Source organism: Ictalurus punctatus, chromosome 12 (assembly GCF_001660625.3).
Source record: "Ictalurus punctatus breed USDA103 chromosome 12, Coco_2.0, whole genome shotgun sequence".
NCBI lineage: Eukaryota > Metazoa > Chordata > Actinopteri > Siluriformes > Ictaluridae > Ictalurus > Ictalurus punctatus.
In genome coordinates this window covers 28,684,394-28,698,710 of record NC_030427.2, presented here as the reverse complement: position 1 = coordinate 28,698,710, position 14,317 = coordinate 28,684,394, and the positions used below count along the sequence as shown (strand labels likewise).

Here is a 14,317-nt window from a genome sequence, read left to right as displayed (position 1 = left end):
TATGAGTGAGTGAGTGAGTGTATGAGTGAGTGAGTGTATGAGTGAGTGAGTGAATGAGTGAGTGTATGAGTGAGTGAGTGAGTGAATGAGTGAGTGAGTGAGTGTGTGAATGAGTGAGTGAGTGAATGAGTGAGTGTATGAGTGAGTGAGTGAATGAGTGAGTGAGTGAGTGTATGAGTGAGTGAGTGTATGGGTGAGTGAGTGAGTGAGTGAGTGAGTGAGTGAATGAGTGAGTGAGTGTATGAGTGAGTGTATGAGTGAGTGTATGAGTGAATGAGTGAGTGTATGAGTGAGTGTATGAGTGAGTGAGTGTATGAGTGAGTGAGTGAGTGTATGAGTGAGTGTATGAGTGAGTGAGTGAGTGAGTGAGTGAGTGAGTGAATGAGTGAGTAAGTGAATGAATGAGTGAGTGAGTGAGTGAGTGAGTGTATGAATGAGTGAGTGAGTGAACAAGTGAGTGAATGAATAGGTGAATGAGTTAATGAGAAAGTGAATGAGCAATTGAGTGAGTGAATGAGTGACTGAGTGAAGAAAAGCATTATGATGTCCTGAAATGTCCAATAAAACCTGCCATCTGATCAACTATTATAATGTATTATTATTATTATTATTATTATTATTATTATTATTATTATTATTATTAAGTAGTGGTAATAGTTGAATAATCTACACTAAGTGTAGTTCATACTGAGTAATGAATAACAAACCAGCATTCAATAATTACTATAATACAATACTAACATTAATCAAATATAAACTCATCAAATACATGACATCATTTTATATTAATACACTAATATTTGCATATGGTAATAAGCAGAGAATAAATGTATAACATTTTATTTAAGTTTATTATCATGTATAGTGTACATGAAATGCTCCCTCACGTGTTCTGCTACAGTAACGTTACAAGCAATACACACAAAAATACATGATTTACATTTCGCACAGTTACACACAAGACCGGGAGTGCTGGAGCACGTAGGATAAATGGGGTGTTGAGAGGTCAGCCTTCTGAACTGATAAAAGTGGCAGCTGTGCGCAAAAGTTTGTGCACCCCTAGATCACACGTTTTATTGATTTTTTAAGTGAAAAGTATTAAACACAACCCCTGCAGTAAACCAATTTAAAATAACATGTTGTAAATATGAATGTGCAGTTGCTTTATGTGTGATTAAATAAAATACAATAAAGAATTGTAATCGTGAGATGTGAAAAAGTCTGGAAATCATTCCTTCTTATGAGTTTTCCTGCATGGAAGAGTCATCAGAAGGAAACGTTACTTGCAACCTCATCACAAGGTGAATGTCGGATGTATGCAAAACAACATCTCAATAGACCAGGTTCATTTTGGATTGATGCAGTAAAAATTGAACACTTTGGCCGTGATATAGCTGGGGTGTGTGGTGAGCGTTCTGGAGCACTATGGCTGCTGTCGCATCGTCCAGGTGGATGCTACTGTCATGTTTTCGAGGCGGAGATGGATGCAAGTGCAGATAAAGAGCTGAATAATAATGAAAACAAACACAAAAGAAACTATGAACATGTGGCAAAAACACTAAGGCAAGGAATAAACATAACACAAGAGACAACGGCAAAGTGGGACAATTAAAGCAAGACAAAAGTGCCGTGCAAACCATGGCTATATATATATACATATACATATATATATATATATACAACATAACATACCTCACCATCCACCCTCCACCATGAACTAAGACGAGGAGAAGCTTTTGACCTTCACAGTCCTCTAGTGTCACTGAAAATCTGTAGGTAGATCTTAAACACGCTTCCAGGCTCAGAACGAGAAATGATCTGCAAGGAAGAGTGGGTGAAAATCCCTAAAACAAGAACAGAAAGACTAGCTGGCTACAAAAAGTGTTTTCAAGCCGTGATGTCTGGCAAAGAAGGCTGTAACTAAGTACTCACTTTCGGGTGTCCAAACCTTTGCACATGCCAGAGTTACTGTCCGTCCCGTCCCGTCCCGTCCCCCCCCCCCCCCCCCCCAAGTGTTTTTAAATTCATCAAATATACCTTTGCATGACTGTGGATTAACAGTTGCAGGTTAATGTTGTTATCGTTCATAGTTTGCTGCAGAGATCGTGAACCAAGGGTGCACAAACTTTTGCATACAGCTTTATTTCCAATCAGTGTACATAAATTTATATGCATACATCATTGTGTCCGGTCTTATATGATCTTATATAGGGTTGCTGCTTAGGTATGCAGCACATACTAGATTACGTTTAGTTATGTTATAGTCTCCATGAGCTTCACCAGTTATATGGAATATGAACAACTTTATTCTTCTTCCGAAAAAAATGGACGTGCGTTAAATATTTAGTCTGTGAACTGTACGTATGTCTCACGCTCTCAAACTCTATTTTTGGCTTGTCTATCTGTTTTTTCTTTTCCTTTTCTTTTTTTTACACCAGGCTCATGCATGTTAAGGCTCAGAGCACATACATGGCCACTGGTTTCCTTGCAGCAGCAACGACACACAACAACAACAACAACAACAACAACAACAAAAAAACCCAAAATGTCACAGTTTGCGCGACACGTGCACGCTGGAGGATCACAGTGCGGATTTCAGCGAAGGGCCGTGAAACCACAATGAGCTGAAGCGAGCGTGTGTGATGGCCCCTGTACACTCCAGCTACGCTCGCCCCAGTCCTGTGTGGTTAGAACAAAGTGAGCTGCAACACACGGCATCAAAGCAGGATGTCAGGTGGAGACGGTCCTCTCAACGGACAACAGCGTGCACCTGGTCTGAATTTCAGTTCTCAGCACTGATATTAGCCGTGCTGTTAGTGCGCCGAACACACACTTCGGTCACTGCGGGTGGTGTGAGACTCGAATGTGATTTAGCGGCTAAACACAACACTGCCTTCTCTGTTAGACCAAACCACACGCTGTCTGATTCTTTTCCTCTGTCTACTGTACAGTTTTATCTACCGAAGCACCTTAATATCAGGATGCATTTTACGTGTGTGAGACCTCATATTTACAGAATATATTTTGTAAGCTTTTATTTAATATATAATTATATACATATATATATGAAAGCGCCTTTTTAACCTTAGGAGTTCTACAAAGCGCTTTACACTGTGTCTCGTTCAAACATTCACACACACACACCAGTGCTAGCAGAGCCGTCACGCAAGGCGCTAGCAACTTGAGGCTCGGCGTCTCACCCAAGGACGCTTCGGTATGTGGAGACACGCGGGCCGAGGATCGAACCGCCAACACTACGACTAGTGGACGACCCGCTCTACCGCCTGATCCACGGCCGCCGAGATTTCTGTAGCGGGACCCGGTGCGATCCTCGGCTGTCGTAGCGCAAAGTTCACTGTATTCTGAGATGCTTTTCTGCTCACTACGGTTGTAAACAATAAAAAGTGGTTATCTGAGTTATCATCACCTGCCTGTCCGCTCGAGCCACTGTCCTCTGAATCCTCTCATCAACTGCACTCGGATGTTTTTTGTTTTTCGCACCACTCCGTGTAAACTCTAGAGATTGCTCTGATCTTCTGAACTCAAACTCACACCAGCCGCCATGCCACGATGCACGTCACTGAGAGCACACTGTTTCATCGTACTTATGATTTTATACTCAGTGTAATCAGACACCGTATGTGAAAATATTTATCAAAAGATTAAAATATGTTTTCTTGTAGTTCGTGTGCACTGGGGGGAGGGGGGAGCTGGGTGTGAGTTATTCCGAATTATTATTTCTATTATTATTATGTTTATTTATGTTAATCTATCGGCAGTAATTCTCTAGTGCACTGTCCTGCATGTGGTCGAATTTTTTAATTTCATCCATTTACCAAATTAATTAAAGTGAATCGAAAGGTTGCAGGACGCCTAAATTAAAACCTGAATATTTTTGGAATGATTTGAATCTGAATTATTTGCTTTATATTATATTATATTGTTTGTTTTGTTTGTTTTTTTTTAAATAAATTTTTGGGGTTTATTGGGATTTTTTTTTGCAACTTTTTGAATATTTATAGGGCTGAGAGGAGCTGATTGAATGATTTTACACTAAGAACAGACTTGTACTCGAGTTACTGAATGAATCCCTACTAAAATTCTTTTATGAGGGCTGAAAAAAGTCTACTTTTGGGGGAAATAAAATACACATAAAACATAAATAAAACTCATAGTTCTCAAAATGGGGTCTGGAGATCCCCAGAGTCTGTGAATCATAGCCACGGCGTCTACGATGTTTATTTATTTATTTATTTCTGTACTTTATTTAAGTGGGGGCAATCGCCACGACGTTATCCTACCTATAAATTACACCAACAGGAATCTCGTGGCGCTTTCAATACCGGGTTTTGATTTTCAGAAATGAAAAAAATAAAACTGGTTCGAATATATTTTCAGCGGATCAAATTTCAATCGTTAATTTGAATGGTCTGCAGAATCAATCTGCACTGAAACCATCTGTGGTTTTTGATGACATTTTTACTATCAGCGTGGTTTTATATATTTATTTATTTTATTCTATTCCGTTAAAGGGTTCCACGTCTGCAAACAGCTGGAGAGAAGCCCTGCATTGTACCATATATAGTTTAACACTCAGATTTCTACACAGACAGAAACGTTACACCTCTTTTTATTTTAAATTTGTAGGACTTCAATATATATATATATATATATATTACAGGTCTATCTGTTGTCTATCTATAGTTGATGAAAGTTTTCTTATTCTTGCTGAATGGAAAAAAGTCTTTGGTTCCTTTTCGCTGTAGGTAAGGGGCAGGACGTCGCCTCTAGCCCTCACTGCAAAACTGCCTGACGCTTCCCTTTTCATCTCCAGATGTTGGAGATAAGAGACTGAACGCTTCGGCATGGCGGCTCGACTGCTGCTCCTCTGCTGTGTTTGTACTCTGAGAAGTAAGTGTTACGTCCTTTCTGTTCCCTCCATTTAAAACTCCGTGACCTTCACCAGGGCTTTATAAATCCACCATGAGCAATATGGTAAGATACAGACATTACTCACCAGCTATAATCACATCATCACAGCGCTTAAAGCCTGGCAACTATAACATGACAGATATAAAATAAACATAAATAAAATGTTACGTTAAATTATTATTATTTTTTTTTTTATTCAACATCAAAATAATTAATAGGACATAAAATAACGTCTGTTGATAAATACGCTCTTTAATCGCACACATTACGTGTTTCATCGTTGGTGTTTTTTTCTATTGCATTATTACACATTAGGTTTTTTTTTTTTTTTTTTAAAAGCACAGTTTAATTCTTTTATTCTTTTATTTATTTTATGACGTTTCAGTGCACTAATGCGAATATAACTCATCAAACATTCAGTAAAAAAAAAAAATCCTTTATTTTACATTCAGTTTTACATAACCTTATATTAATCTATACGGTATCATGTATACTATATTATATTAGTGCACACACATTACTGTGCAAAAGTACAGGCACCCTCATAATCTTTAAACAGATTTTGCCTTGATTTTTATATTTATTTATTTATTTTATTCCTATGTGAGTAGAAAAGAGACTTTTAGGGTTTCAAAAATTATTTTTATTATTATTATTATTATTGTTTTGTAATTTAATTCATAATTAACTGAATTAAATCCCCCCCACACAACGTTGTAGTTTATGTTAATGCTGTTAAAGAGCATAACGTTCGATTCTAAAGCAGTTTTCAGATAAAAGTTTTGTTGCTCTTCTTGTTTTTAATGTGGTGTATTAAATACACTACATAGATGTCTAATAAATATCATTATCATTCATTTCTAATCGCTCGATAGTTCACAAGTTACGATGAGATATTTTTAATTCGGGCTACAAATTAAAAGCCAATAATGTAATGTACAAACATAACTACTTTTATTTAATAAACAAATGACTCATTTCATTGAGTCAGTTACCGTGCTAGTAATTCAAACCGTACAAGAAAGATAAAAGGGCTTTTAATGAAAAATCTTCAGATAGGATTACAGTTCAACTCAACACTAAAAGTTTTTATCAATTTAATAATAATATAATTTTTTTTTTTAATTATTATTATTATTATCACATTTAAAAAAAAGCTTAATATAAAACATATAACATTTATAACGGTTTTATTTCCTGCAACATATATTTTGCTTATACTGTAATATACTTAAAATATAATATACAGTATTTCACTGACATTGTACAACACGTTACAATAAAAAATAAATTCACATTGCCTTTTTTTTTTTTTTTACAATGTTGTTGTCACACATAACATTATGCTCTCGTTACTAAACTTGGTCTTTTCAGGTATTGAGAAATGGAATGATAAGGAACCACACGACACTACTTTTTAAGCGCTGAAATTCATTTAAAAACCTCTTTCTTTTCTTGCAGCCTCTCCCTCGTCTGCGGTGTCTCAGTCCCCTGAGTCCATCAGTGCATCCGTCAGTGGGTCTTTTACGTTAAAATGCTCTCGTGACCTGACGATTAGATATTGCTACAACACGGTATCCTGGTATAAAGTGAATCCGATAACTGGGAAACTGGGTGAAGTCAGAAAAACTGAGGAGGACAAGCTAGAAGATGATGATAAATCATGTACCAGGACAATCGTTAATGCCCAAGTTCAAGACTCGGGCATTTACTACTGCGCAGTTTTATATGATAAAATGATTTTTATTGGAACTGGCACCAGAGTCGTCATTACAGGTGAGTTTCATTTAATGTCAAACTACACCGTTTATCATTTTATCATTTCCCAGACTACAAAAATCTCAGTCGGTCTAGAACAGACGAATAACTTCGACTTCTTGCGTCTTATTTACAAGAAAGCAGGCTAACACAATAGAAGAACGCAGAACACGGCGTGCGTCGTTTACAACACTAGTGAATGTTCTTTTTACGAGTCGAAAAGTTACGGTACCGGAAAGTCATATACGCTGTACGGCCAAAAGTTTGTGGACACTCGTCCATCACACCCGTTCCAGATTGATTCCGTCTACGCTGTTATAACGCGCTCCACTCGCTCTTCTGGGAAGGCTTTCCAATAGATTTCAGGGCGTAGCTGTGGGGATCTGTGATCATTCAGCTACAAGAGCGTAAGTGAGGATGAGGACAGGTGCTGATGTTGATGTGAGGAGACTCCAGTTCCAGTTCATCCCAAAGGTGTTCAGTGGGGTTGAGGTCAGGGATCAGTGCAGGACACTCCAGAGCTTCCACCTTCTTCTAACCTTAACACTTAACACGCCGCGTCTTCATGGAGCTCGCTTAGTTCCAGTGAAGGGAAATTGAGACGCTACAGCAAACAAAGACGTCGTGCTTCCAACTTCAGGTGTTCACATACTTTTGACCACATAGTGTACATTTTGTCCAGTATTCATTTGATCATCTGAAAAGTCTCCATTGAAATGAACGTTTAACAGCGTAAAAAGTTTCCCACAGTGCGACTTAAAATAACACCAAGCGCAATAAAGTAAGAGCTGGCAGTGCGACAGGAAAAGAAATAAAGAGAGAGAACAAGATTCGAACGGATTTTCAATAAGAACTTTCGAACGACTTTTAAAAACGAACAGAAAATCGACATCACTCGAACGACTGTACTTTCTATCCCTTTACGGTTGCAGTTCCTCTCACCTGCTTCTCTCTTTCTCTCTCTTGAAGCTAATGAAACTAAAAACTAAAAAAACGTAGCTTGTCATGAAAAGTGAACAGCGCTCCATCCCGAAGACCTTCCTGTGGTGGAAAACGTACTGATACTGGAGACTCCTTCCTAAAATGTTAAACAAACATCGCCTTAGAAACGTTACACGTTTTTACAAATCTGTTCATGTGGAGCATCCAGCGTCCAAGGTCCTGTGAACGACCTGTTACTATAGACTACAGAAACGAGCGAGCGCGTTAATATCCTATATAATATTTAATTTAATTACTATTCGATTGATCAGAGCTGCTGTAATAGAAAATGCATTAATCATTAAGCTGCGCTCTGTTTTAAACGTAGGCAAACGATTTCTTGACATGATCATCTTTATGAACTTTATACACAACGGAAGAGAATATGTCGAAGGTGTACTGTGACGTGTGTGTGTGTGTGTGTGTGTGTGTGTGTTGTAGATAATGGTCCGTTAAAGCCGTCTATTGCTCTGTACACCCCGACGGACGTGGACTCTCCCTCTGTCCTCCTGCAGTGTGTGGTGATGGACGCCGTTCCCTCTCAGATCAGGGTTTTGTGGTTAATCGACGGAGACGAGCGCACAGGATGGACAGAATCAGGCTGGACAGGACGCCACGATTCAGCCTCGGAATACACTCGAGCTCAAATCACCATTCCTGCGGAGGAATGGAGGGAAGAGGCTCACGTCGTCGAGTGTGTCGTCAAGTACGGAAACATGAGCGTGTCCCGGACTCTGCGGCGACAAAGTAAGCGGACTTCAGCGTGTTTCATTATAAACCTGACTACACCTGAGTGCGGGATAAAATATCATAGCTAGTACGCTCGTTGCGTAATATGTATTTACAATTAAAGAATGCGTTTAAGTACATTTCGGCGCTCTAATTGTTATGTGAATCTGGTGGAAATGATTAACCATTTGAGTATTTCGTTTAAAAAAAACATAAAAAAATTCCAATACACTGCATATAATGTGGACATGTTGTCGGAATAGTCCAGAATCTCAGTGAGTAAGAACTTATGATAAGGAAGGGATAGAATATTTGAGGTGCTGTTATTTTCCAATATCACAGCACAACCCCAAAGTGTTTTATTCCTCTTTTTCCACAGAAAATGCAAACAAAATCATTTTATTTATTAAAGAATAACACAATGCACTTTTTTTTATCCATTTCTAGTTACGTTTAACGTTATGGATCATCCGCATTTAATGAACTGAATATTTCTGAAGGAAATATATATGCGTCTATGCGTAATTCTCTCTCTCTCTCTCTCTCTCTCTCTCTCTCTCTCTCTATCTATATTATATATGTATATAAATCTTCACACTAAATCACTAACTAATGTACTACTAAATACTCAAACTTACACTACTGCATTCTACAGAAAATCTCTTTAGATTTTTAAAAGATATATTTTTACAGAAGCATTATTATAGAAGAAATACAACGGCGTTGAGTCATGAATGTCACTCGCAGGTCATTCAGACGCTACGTGCACGTGGCTGCTGTATGGAGGCTGCGGTGTCGCCGTCTTCACCATCGCCGTGGCGCTCACCGTGGTTCTGTGTTTACGTAAAGGTGAATACGTTTTTTAAAATCCCACACGGTACAGGTATATTTAACCGCTTAGTGGTCCTGCTCTAACGCACCTGATTCAATATAGCAGCTACTCAAAAACACTCAGTAATGTGGTCAGTTAATTCATTGGTTGGTTAGTTAGTTAGTTAGTTAGTTAGTTAGTTTATGACAACAACATAACTTTAAAATAGATCTGAGATTAGGTTAGGTTAGTTTACCTAGCAGCCACCCAGCTTCACAATGGGTCTGGATCTGTATGTGCGTAGCTAACAGCTGCTTAGCTTCAACTGTGTCTGGACTTGTAGATGCTTAGCTTAGCTGACAGCAGTTTCTTGGCCTGCTTGTGCTTAGCTTAGTTAATAAAAAAAACATTAACTCAAGCACTTGTGGAGTTGGGGGGGGGCGGGCTGCTGAGATAACTGCATCTGTAATAAATAAATAAATACATACATACATACATTTACAAACACATCACATGTATGCTGCTTAAAAATTCAGCACCCATCCGGCAACAATTTCAAAATAGTTTTGGAGCTGTACATACTTCACTTAGCTAACAGCGACTTAAGCTTTAAAACTGATCTGGGTAGCTTAGCTAAGAACAACTTTAAAACTAGTCTGGACCTGTACGTGTTTAGTTAACAACAACAACTTAGCTTCAAAACGAGCCTGGATGTGGATTTGCTTAGCTTAAGTAACAACTTAGCTTCAAAACGAGTCTGGGTCTGTATGTGCTTAGTTTAGCTAACAACAACTTAGCTTCAAAATGAGTCTGGGTCTGTATGTGCTTAGTTTAGCTAACAACAACTTAGCTTTAAAACGAGTCTGGGTCTGTATGTGCTTAGTTTAGCTAACAACAACTTAGCTTCAAAATGAGTCTGGGTCTGTATGTGCTGAGTTTAGCTAACAACAACTTAGCTTTAAAACGAGTCTGGGTCTGTATGTGCTTAGTTTAGCTAACAACAACTTAGCTTCAAAATGAGTCTGGGTCTGTATGTGCTTAGTTTAGCTAACAACAACTTAGCTTCAAAACGAGTCTGGGTCTGTATGTGCTTAGTTTAGCTAACAACAACTTAGCTTCAAAATGAGTCTGGGTCTGTATGTGCTGAGTTTAGCTAACAACAACTTAGCTTTAAAACGAGTCTGGGTCTGTATGTGCTTAGTTTAGCTAACAACAACTTAGCTTTAAAACGAGTCTGGGTCTGTATGTGCTTAGTTTAGCTAACAACAACTTAGCTTCAAAATGAGTCTGGGTCTGTATGTGCTGAGTTTAGCTAACAACAACTTAGCTTCAAAATGAGTCTGGGTCTGTATGTGCTTAGTTTAGCTAACAACAACTTAGCTTCAAAACGAGTCTGGGTCTGTATGTGCTGAGTTTAGCTAACAACAACTTAGCTTTAAAACGAGTCTGGGTCTGTATGTGCTGAGTTTAGCTAACAACAACTTAGCTTTAAAACGAGTCTGGGTCTGTATGTGCTTAGTTTAGCTAACAACAACTTAGCTTTAAAACGAGTCTGGGTCTGTATGTGCTGAGTTTAGCTAACAACAACTTAGCTTCAAAATGAGTATGGATGTGGATTTGCTTAGCTTAAGTAACAACTTAGCTTTAAAATGGGTCTGGGTCTGTGTGTGCTTGGTTTAGCTAATAACAACTCAGCATCAGAGCAGAACTGGACCTGTATGTAGGGTGTCACAGCTTTCTGTGAGGTATTTCTAATTGCTTCCAGGCCTCTACTCTTGTTTCAGGAAGATTTATTGTCTCATTAATAGTGTACTGGTTTAAATCACGGTTATTTAACTTTAATCTGTTCTTTTCCCCACTTTCTCTCAGAGAGGCGAGCGACTTTACGGGTTGAAAGGTTTGTCTCTCATTCTAGTGAATACAGTATGATTTAGTGAAAAAGCATCCAAGCACGTTTAGCTAAACTGTATTTTTTGACCGTATTTTCAGGCATCGCACGAGCGCCGATACTCAGTGTAAACACCAGACCCAGGGTAATAATGACTCACGCTGATATTTTGAGTATTTGTATCAATTCTGTGCTTACACGAACGTGTTGAAAAGTTTACAAAAGTCCATGTCCACTCCACAGGAAAACGGGACACGCTCAGGTCGAATCTAGAGAAACCTGCGACAATATCGGTACGGTATCAAACCCCGTCCGTGCACCACACACACACACACACACACACACACACACACACACACACACACACACACACACACACACACACACACACACACCCACCCACCGCACACTTTTACACGTACTAACGGTTGCTTCTCACGTTTCCATTTCCTTGCAGGAAGTCGAATATTCCTGTTTGAACCCTGAGATCTTCAAACGGCAACCAAACGATCCACCGTTAGAATTAGATTAGCAAAAGTTGTAGGATGTTTCTTAAGAAGACTTAACGACAATAAGGAAAAAAATAACCGGAGTATAGAAACAAACAGAACATGCCTGTTTTTTTTTTTTTTTTTTTTTTTTTTTTTTTTTTTTTTTAAATCATTTTAAAATGTATTTATTGAATTGTAAGTCATTTGATTTATTTAAGGACGCACGGTGGCTTAGTGGTTAGCACGTTTGACTCACACCTCCAGGGCTGGTGGTTCGATTCCCGCCGCTGCCCCCTGTGTGTGTATGTGGAGTTTGCATGTTCTCCCCCTACTGTGGGGGTTACCTCCGGGGGCTCTGGTTTCCCCCTGCACTCCAAACACATGCATGGTAGGCTGATTTGGGTGTCCATAGTGTCCATAGTGTGTGAATGTGAATGTGTGTGTGATTGTGCCCTGCGATGGATTGGCACCCCGTCCAGGGTGTACCCCGTCTTGTGCCCCATGCTCCCTTGGACAGGCTCCAGGTTCCCCGTGACCCTGATGGATAAGAGGTATAGAAGATGGATGGATGGATGATTTTATTTAAATCTTTGCTTAGTTCTACGTATGTAGACGTTAGACCGGTGCACATTCACTTGAATTATTATTATTATTATTTTTTATGATCTTACAATGTGTAAATTACAGTTTTAATGAAAACACTTGAAATAAAAGGAAATTAATTAAATGCTTTTTTTTCTCTGCGATGTGGTTTTCATTTAATTAAACAGATTTCTCTGCTCATCAATTGGTCAGGGATTACAATGTTACTTTTTTGAATCAGTTTATAGTTACGTGTAATGTTGTGGAAGTTCGTTCCTTTCATCGCTAACATTATAGCAGCTGAAAACATAAAGTTAACAGCTTTACTGCTGACTGATACGAAGAAAGGAGACTCCTTCAACAACAACAAAAACAGAATAAATAAACAAATAAATAAAAATGGCAGTTTGTCATACTACCAAGTCACCACAAAGCATACACTCCTCCGTCCTGAACACAGAGTGTCTCTGATGCTGAAACTGGAGACTCCTTCCGAAGACAACAGGTCCTCGTGTCCGTGTGTGACATTACAGAAAATTCATTAACACCTTCTGACCAATCAGAATTGGTGATGTAATTATACTAGTGATGTAAGTATTTTCATTTTATGCATTATTATATATTTTAATATGCTTTGCTTATGTATATTTCTTGTAGCTTGTTGCATTCGTTTGATATAAATCAGGAGGCAGTTTTGCATATAAGGGAACAGACTCTTAGTTTGAGCATATCTCAATATACAGTACATAAACTACATTCTGAGCACTAGCGAGACAAAACATAAGAAGAATCCGGTGATAATAATGACCATGGAGCTTTGGAAAGATATAGCAGGGGCAGCAGTGAGGAAAACCAGGAAGCAGGAAACAGGAAGCTTGTGTGAAGGAAGGTTTTCTCCACCTTTAGGAGTTATGACTCTTTACATGACTCATCATTTTGTGCATCTGTATCTGTGCATGCTTTTTCACATGAACAGGACATATTTTATGATAACGAACGGTTTGTTTACATGTAAGATAAAAAAAACATGTCGAATAAAATAAATAAAAGTCAAATAGAACAATAGAAGGTGATAAATGTGAGTGTAAAAAAAAAAAGTAATGTAAAGAGATGCAATGTTCAGGTCTAGATAAACACTGACACCTACAGGCTGGAAAAGGTACAGGATCATCTCAGTTCAGCTGGACAAGATAGATAGCGTGCTAATTAGTGTGTTTAGGGATGTAGTTATGGTCATTAAGGCCGTAACCAGGATCAAGATTTATACAAAACAAACGTTCCGTCCTAGGAAAAACATATTACATACAGAAATAAATAAGAAAGTGTTCATGTAAACATTTCTAGTGTTTACATTTTATCTAACATGGTTAACTACAGGTAAACAGTCTTATCCATTACGGGATAGTAAGCATACCTAACGATCTCGCCCTCTCTTTACCTCCCTCTCTCCTTCTGTCGAGACACACTTGATTTTATGGAGATGCAAGTGATCCAGACCCTTTCTGCTCTCCGGACCTGCCTGATCCATCCTGATGTCCTACCTCTGCTGGAGCGCTCAAGAACTGGAGGCTATAGCCAAGAGATTGCTGAGGACGGTACCGCTTGAAGTAGCATGGAAATGGTTTTGGACCTCAATTCCACATGGACGTTCTCGCTGTGGTTGCTGGGACTACGGTTGCTGTGAAGGCCTCGGGACTGCAATTACCACGTGCAGTTTTACACTCAGGTCTCCTTTAGTGAACAGTGGACTAGTTCAACAAACAGGCTTCATATAAACACCATTATGAACTTTCTTTTACGTTCCCTTCTGAGTTTTTTTCCTCTCAAGGTTTCTTCCTCAGATCATCTCAGGGAGTTTTTCCTCAACACCATCAGGGATAAATCCACTCACTTAAAATCTGTATCCCGTGTTTATATGTTTCTGTAAAACTGCTTTGAGACAATGTCCAGTGTTAAACGCGCCATACAAATAAAACTGAATTGAATTAAAACAGTTAAACCCAGTTATACCTCCCCCCACTTCCCTCCCCAAGCGCCTAGTGGTGACTCTGAAACCCTGTACATACATGTAAAATAAAAACATCACACAAAAAAACAACCTTCTAAAACTATTGAAATCTGGACCTCTGTCCTCATGGCTAGTTA

At 38.7% G+C, this 14,317-nt stretch overlaps 3 protein-coding genes across 5 annotated transcripts in view; 2 read left to right on the top strand and 1 right to left on the bottom strand.

The window, feature by feature from the left end:
* Nucleotides 1-585, top strand: part of LOC108272625 (uncharacterized) — a 6,292-nt gene extending 5,707 nt beyond the window's left edge. For both annotated transcript variants that reach the window (XM_017481131.3, XM_017481130.3), the window contains exon 8: nucleotides 1-585. This exon is cut by the window's left edge and continues 1,238 nt beyond it. The gene's annotated coding sequence lies outside the window, so the exon portion shown is untranslated.
* The window catches only part of syt11a (synaptotagmin XIa), a 201,391-nt gene that overhangs the window by 61,072 nt on the left and 126,002 nt on the right, over nucleotides 1-14,317 (bottom strand). The window lies entirely within an intron of this gene.
* LOC108272623 (immunoglobulin lambda-1 light chain) lies at nucleotides 4,736-12,321 on the top strand. Of its 2 annotated transcripts, XM_017481128.3 has the most exons (8): nucleotides 4,753-4,911; nucleotides 6,394-6,708; nucleotides 8,113-8,418; nucleotides 9,148-9,249; nucleotides 11,081-11,108; nucleotides 11,201-11,244; nucleotides 11,343-11,392; nucleotides 11,557-12,321. In XM_017481128.3, exons 1-8 carry the CDS (start codon nucleotides 4,866-4,868, stop codon nucleotides 11,629-11,631), a joined length of 966 nt encoding a protein of 321 aa, XP_017336617.1. In that variant the 5' UTR covers nucleotides 4,753-4,865; the 3' UTR covers nucleotides 11,632-12,321. The 2 variants fall into 2 exon arrangements, with proteins under 2 accessions (XP_047014780.1, XP_017336617.1); XM_047158824.2 differs by lacking the exons at nucleotides 9,148-9,249; nucleotides 11,081-11,108; nucleotides 11,201-11,244 and having other exon boundaries at nucleotides 4,736-4,911.

What these genes read in the sequence shown, in the direction of transcription:
- LOC108272623 (XM_017481128.3), top strand. Translation starts at nt 4,866, where the DNA reads ATGGCGGCTCGACTGCTGCTCCTCTGCTGTGTTTGTACTCTGAGAA. An exon ending in CCGGACTCTGCGGCGACAAA is followed by an intron (nt 8,419 to 9,147) that starts GTAAGCGGACTT and finishes TGTCACTCGCAG; the next exon opens with GTCATTCAGACGCTACGTGC. An exon ending in GGTTCTGTGTTTACGTAAAG is followed by an intron (nt 9,250 to 11,080) that starts GTGAATACGTTT and finishes ACTTTCTCTCAG; the next exon opens with AGAGGCGAGCGACTTTACGG.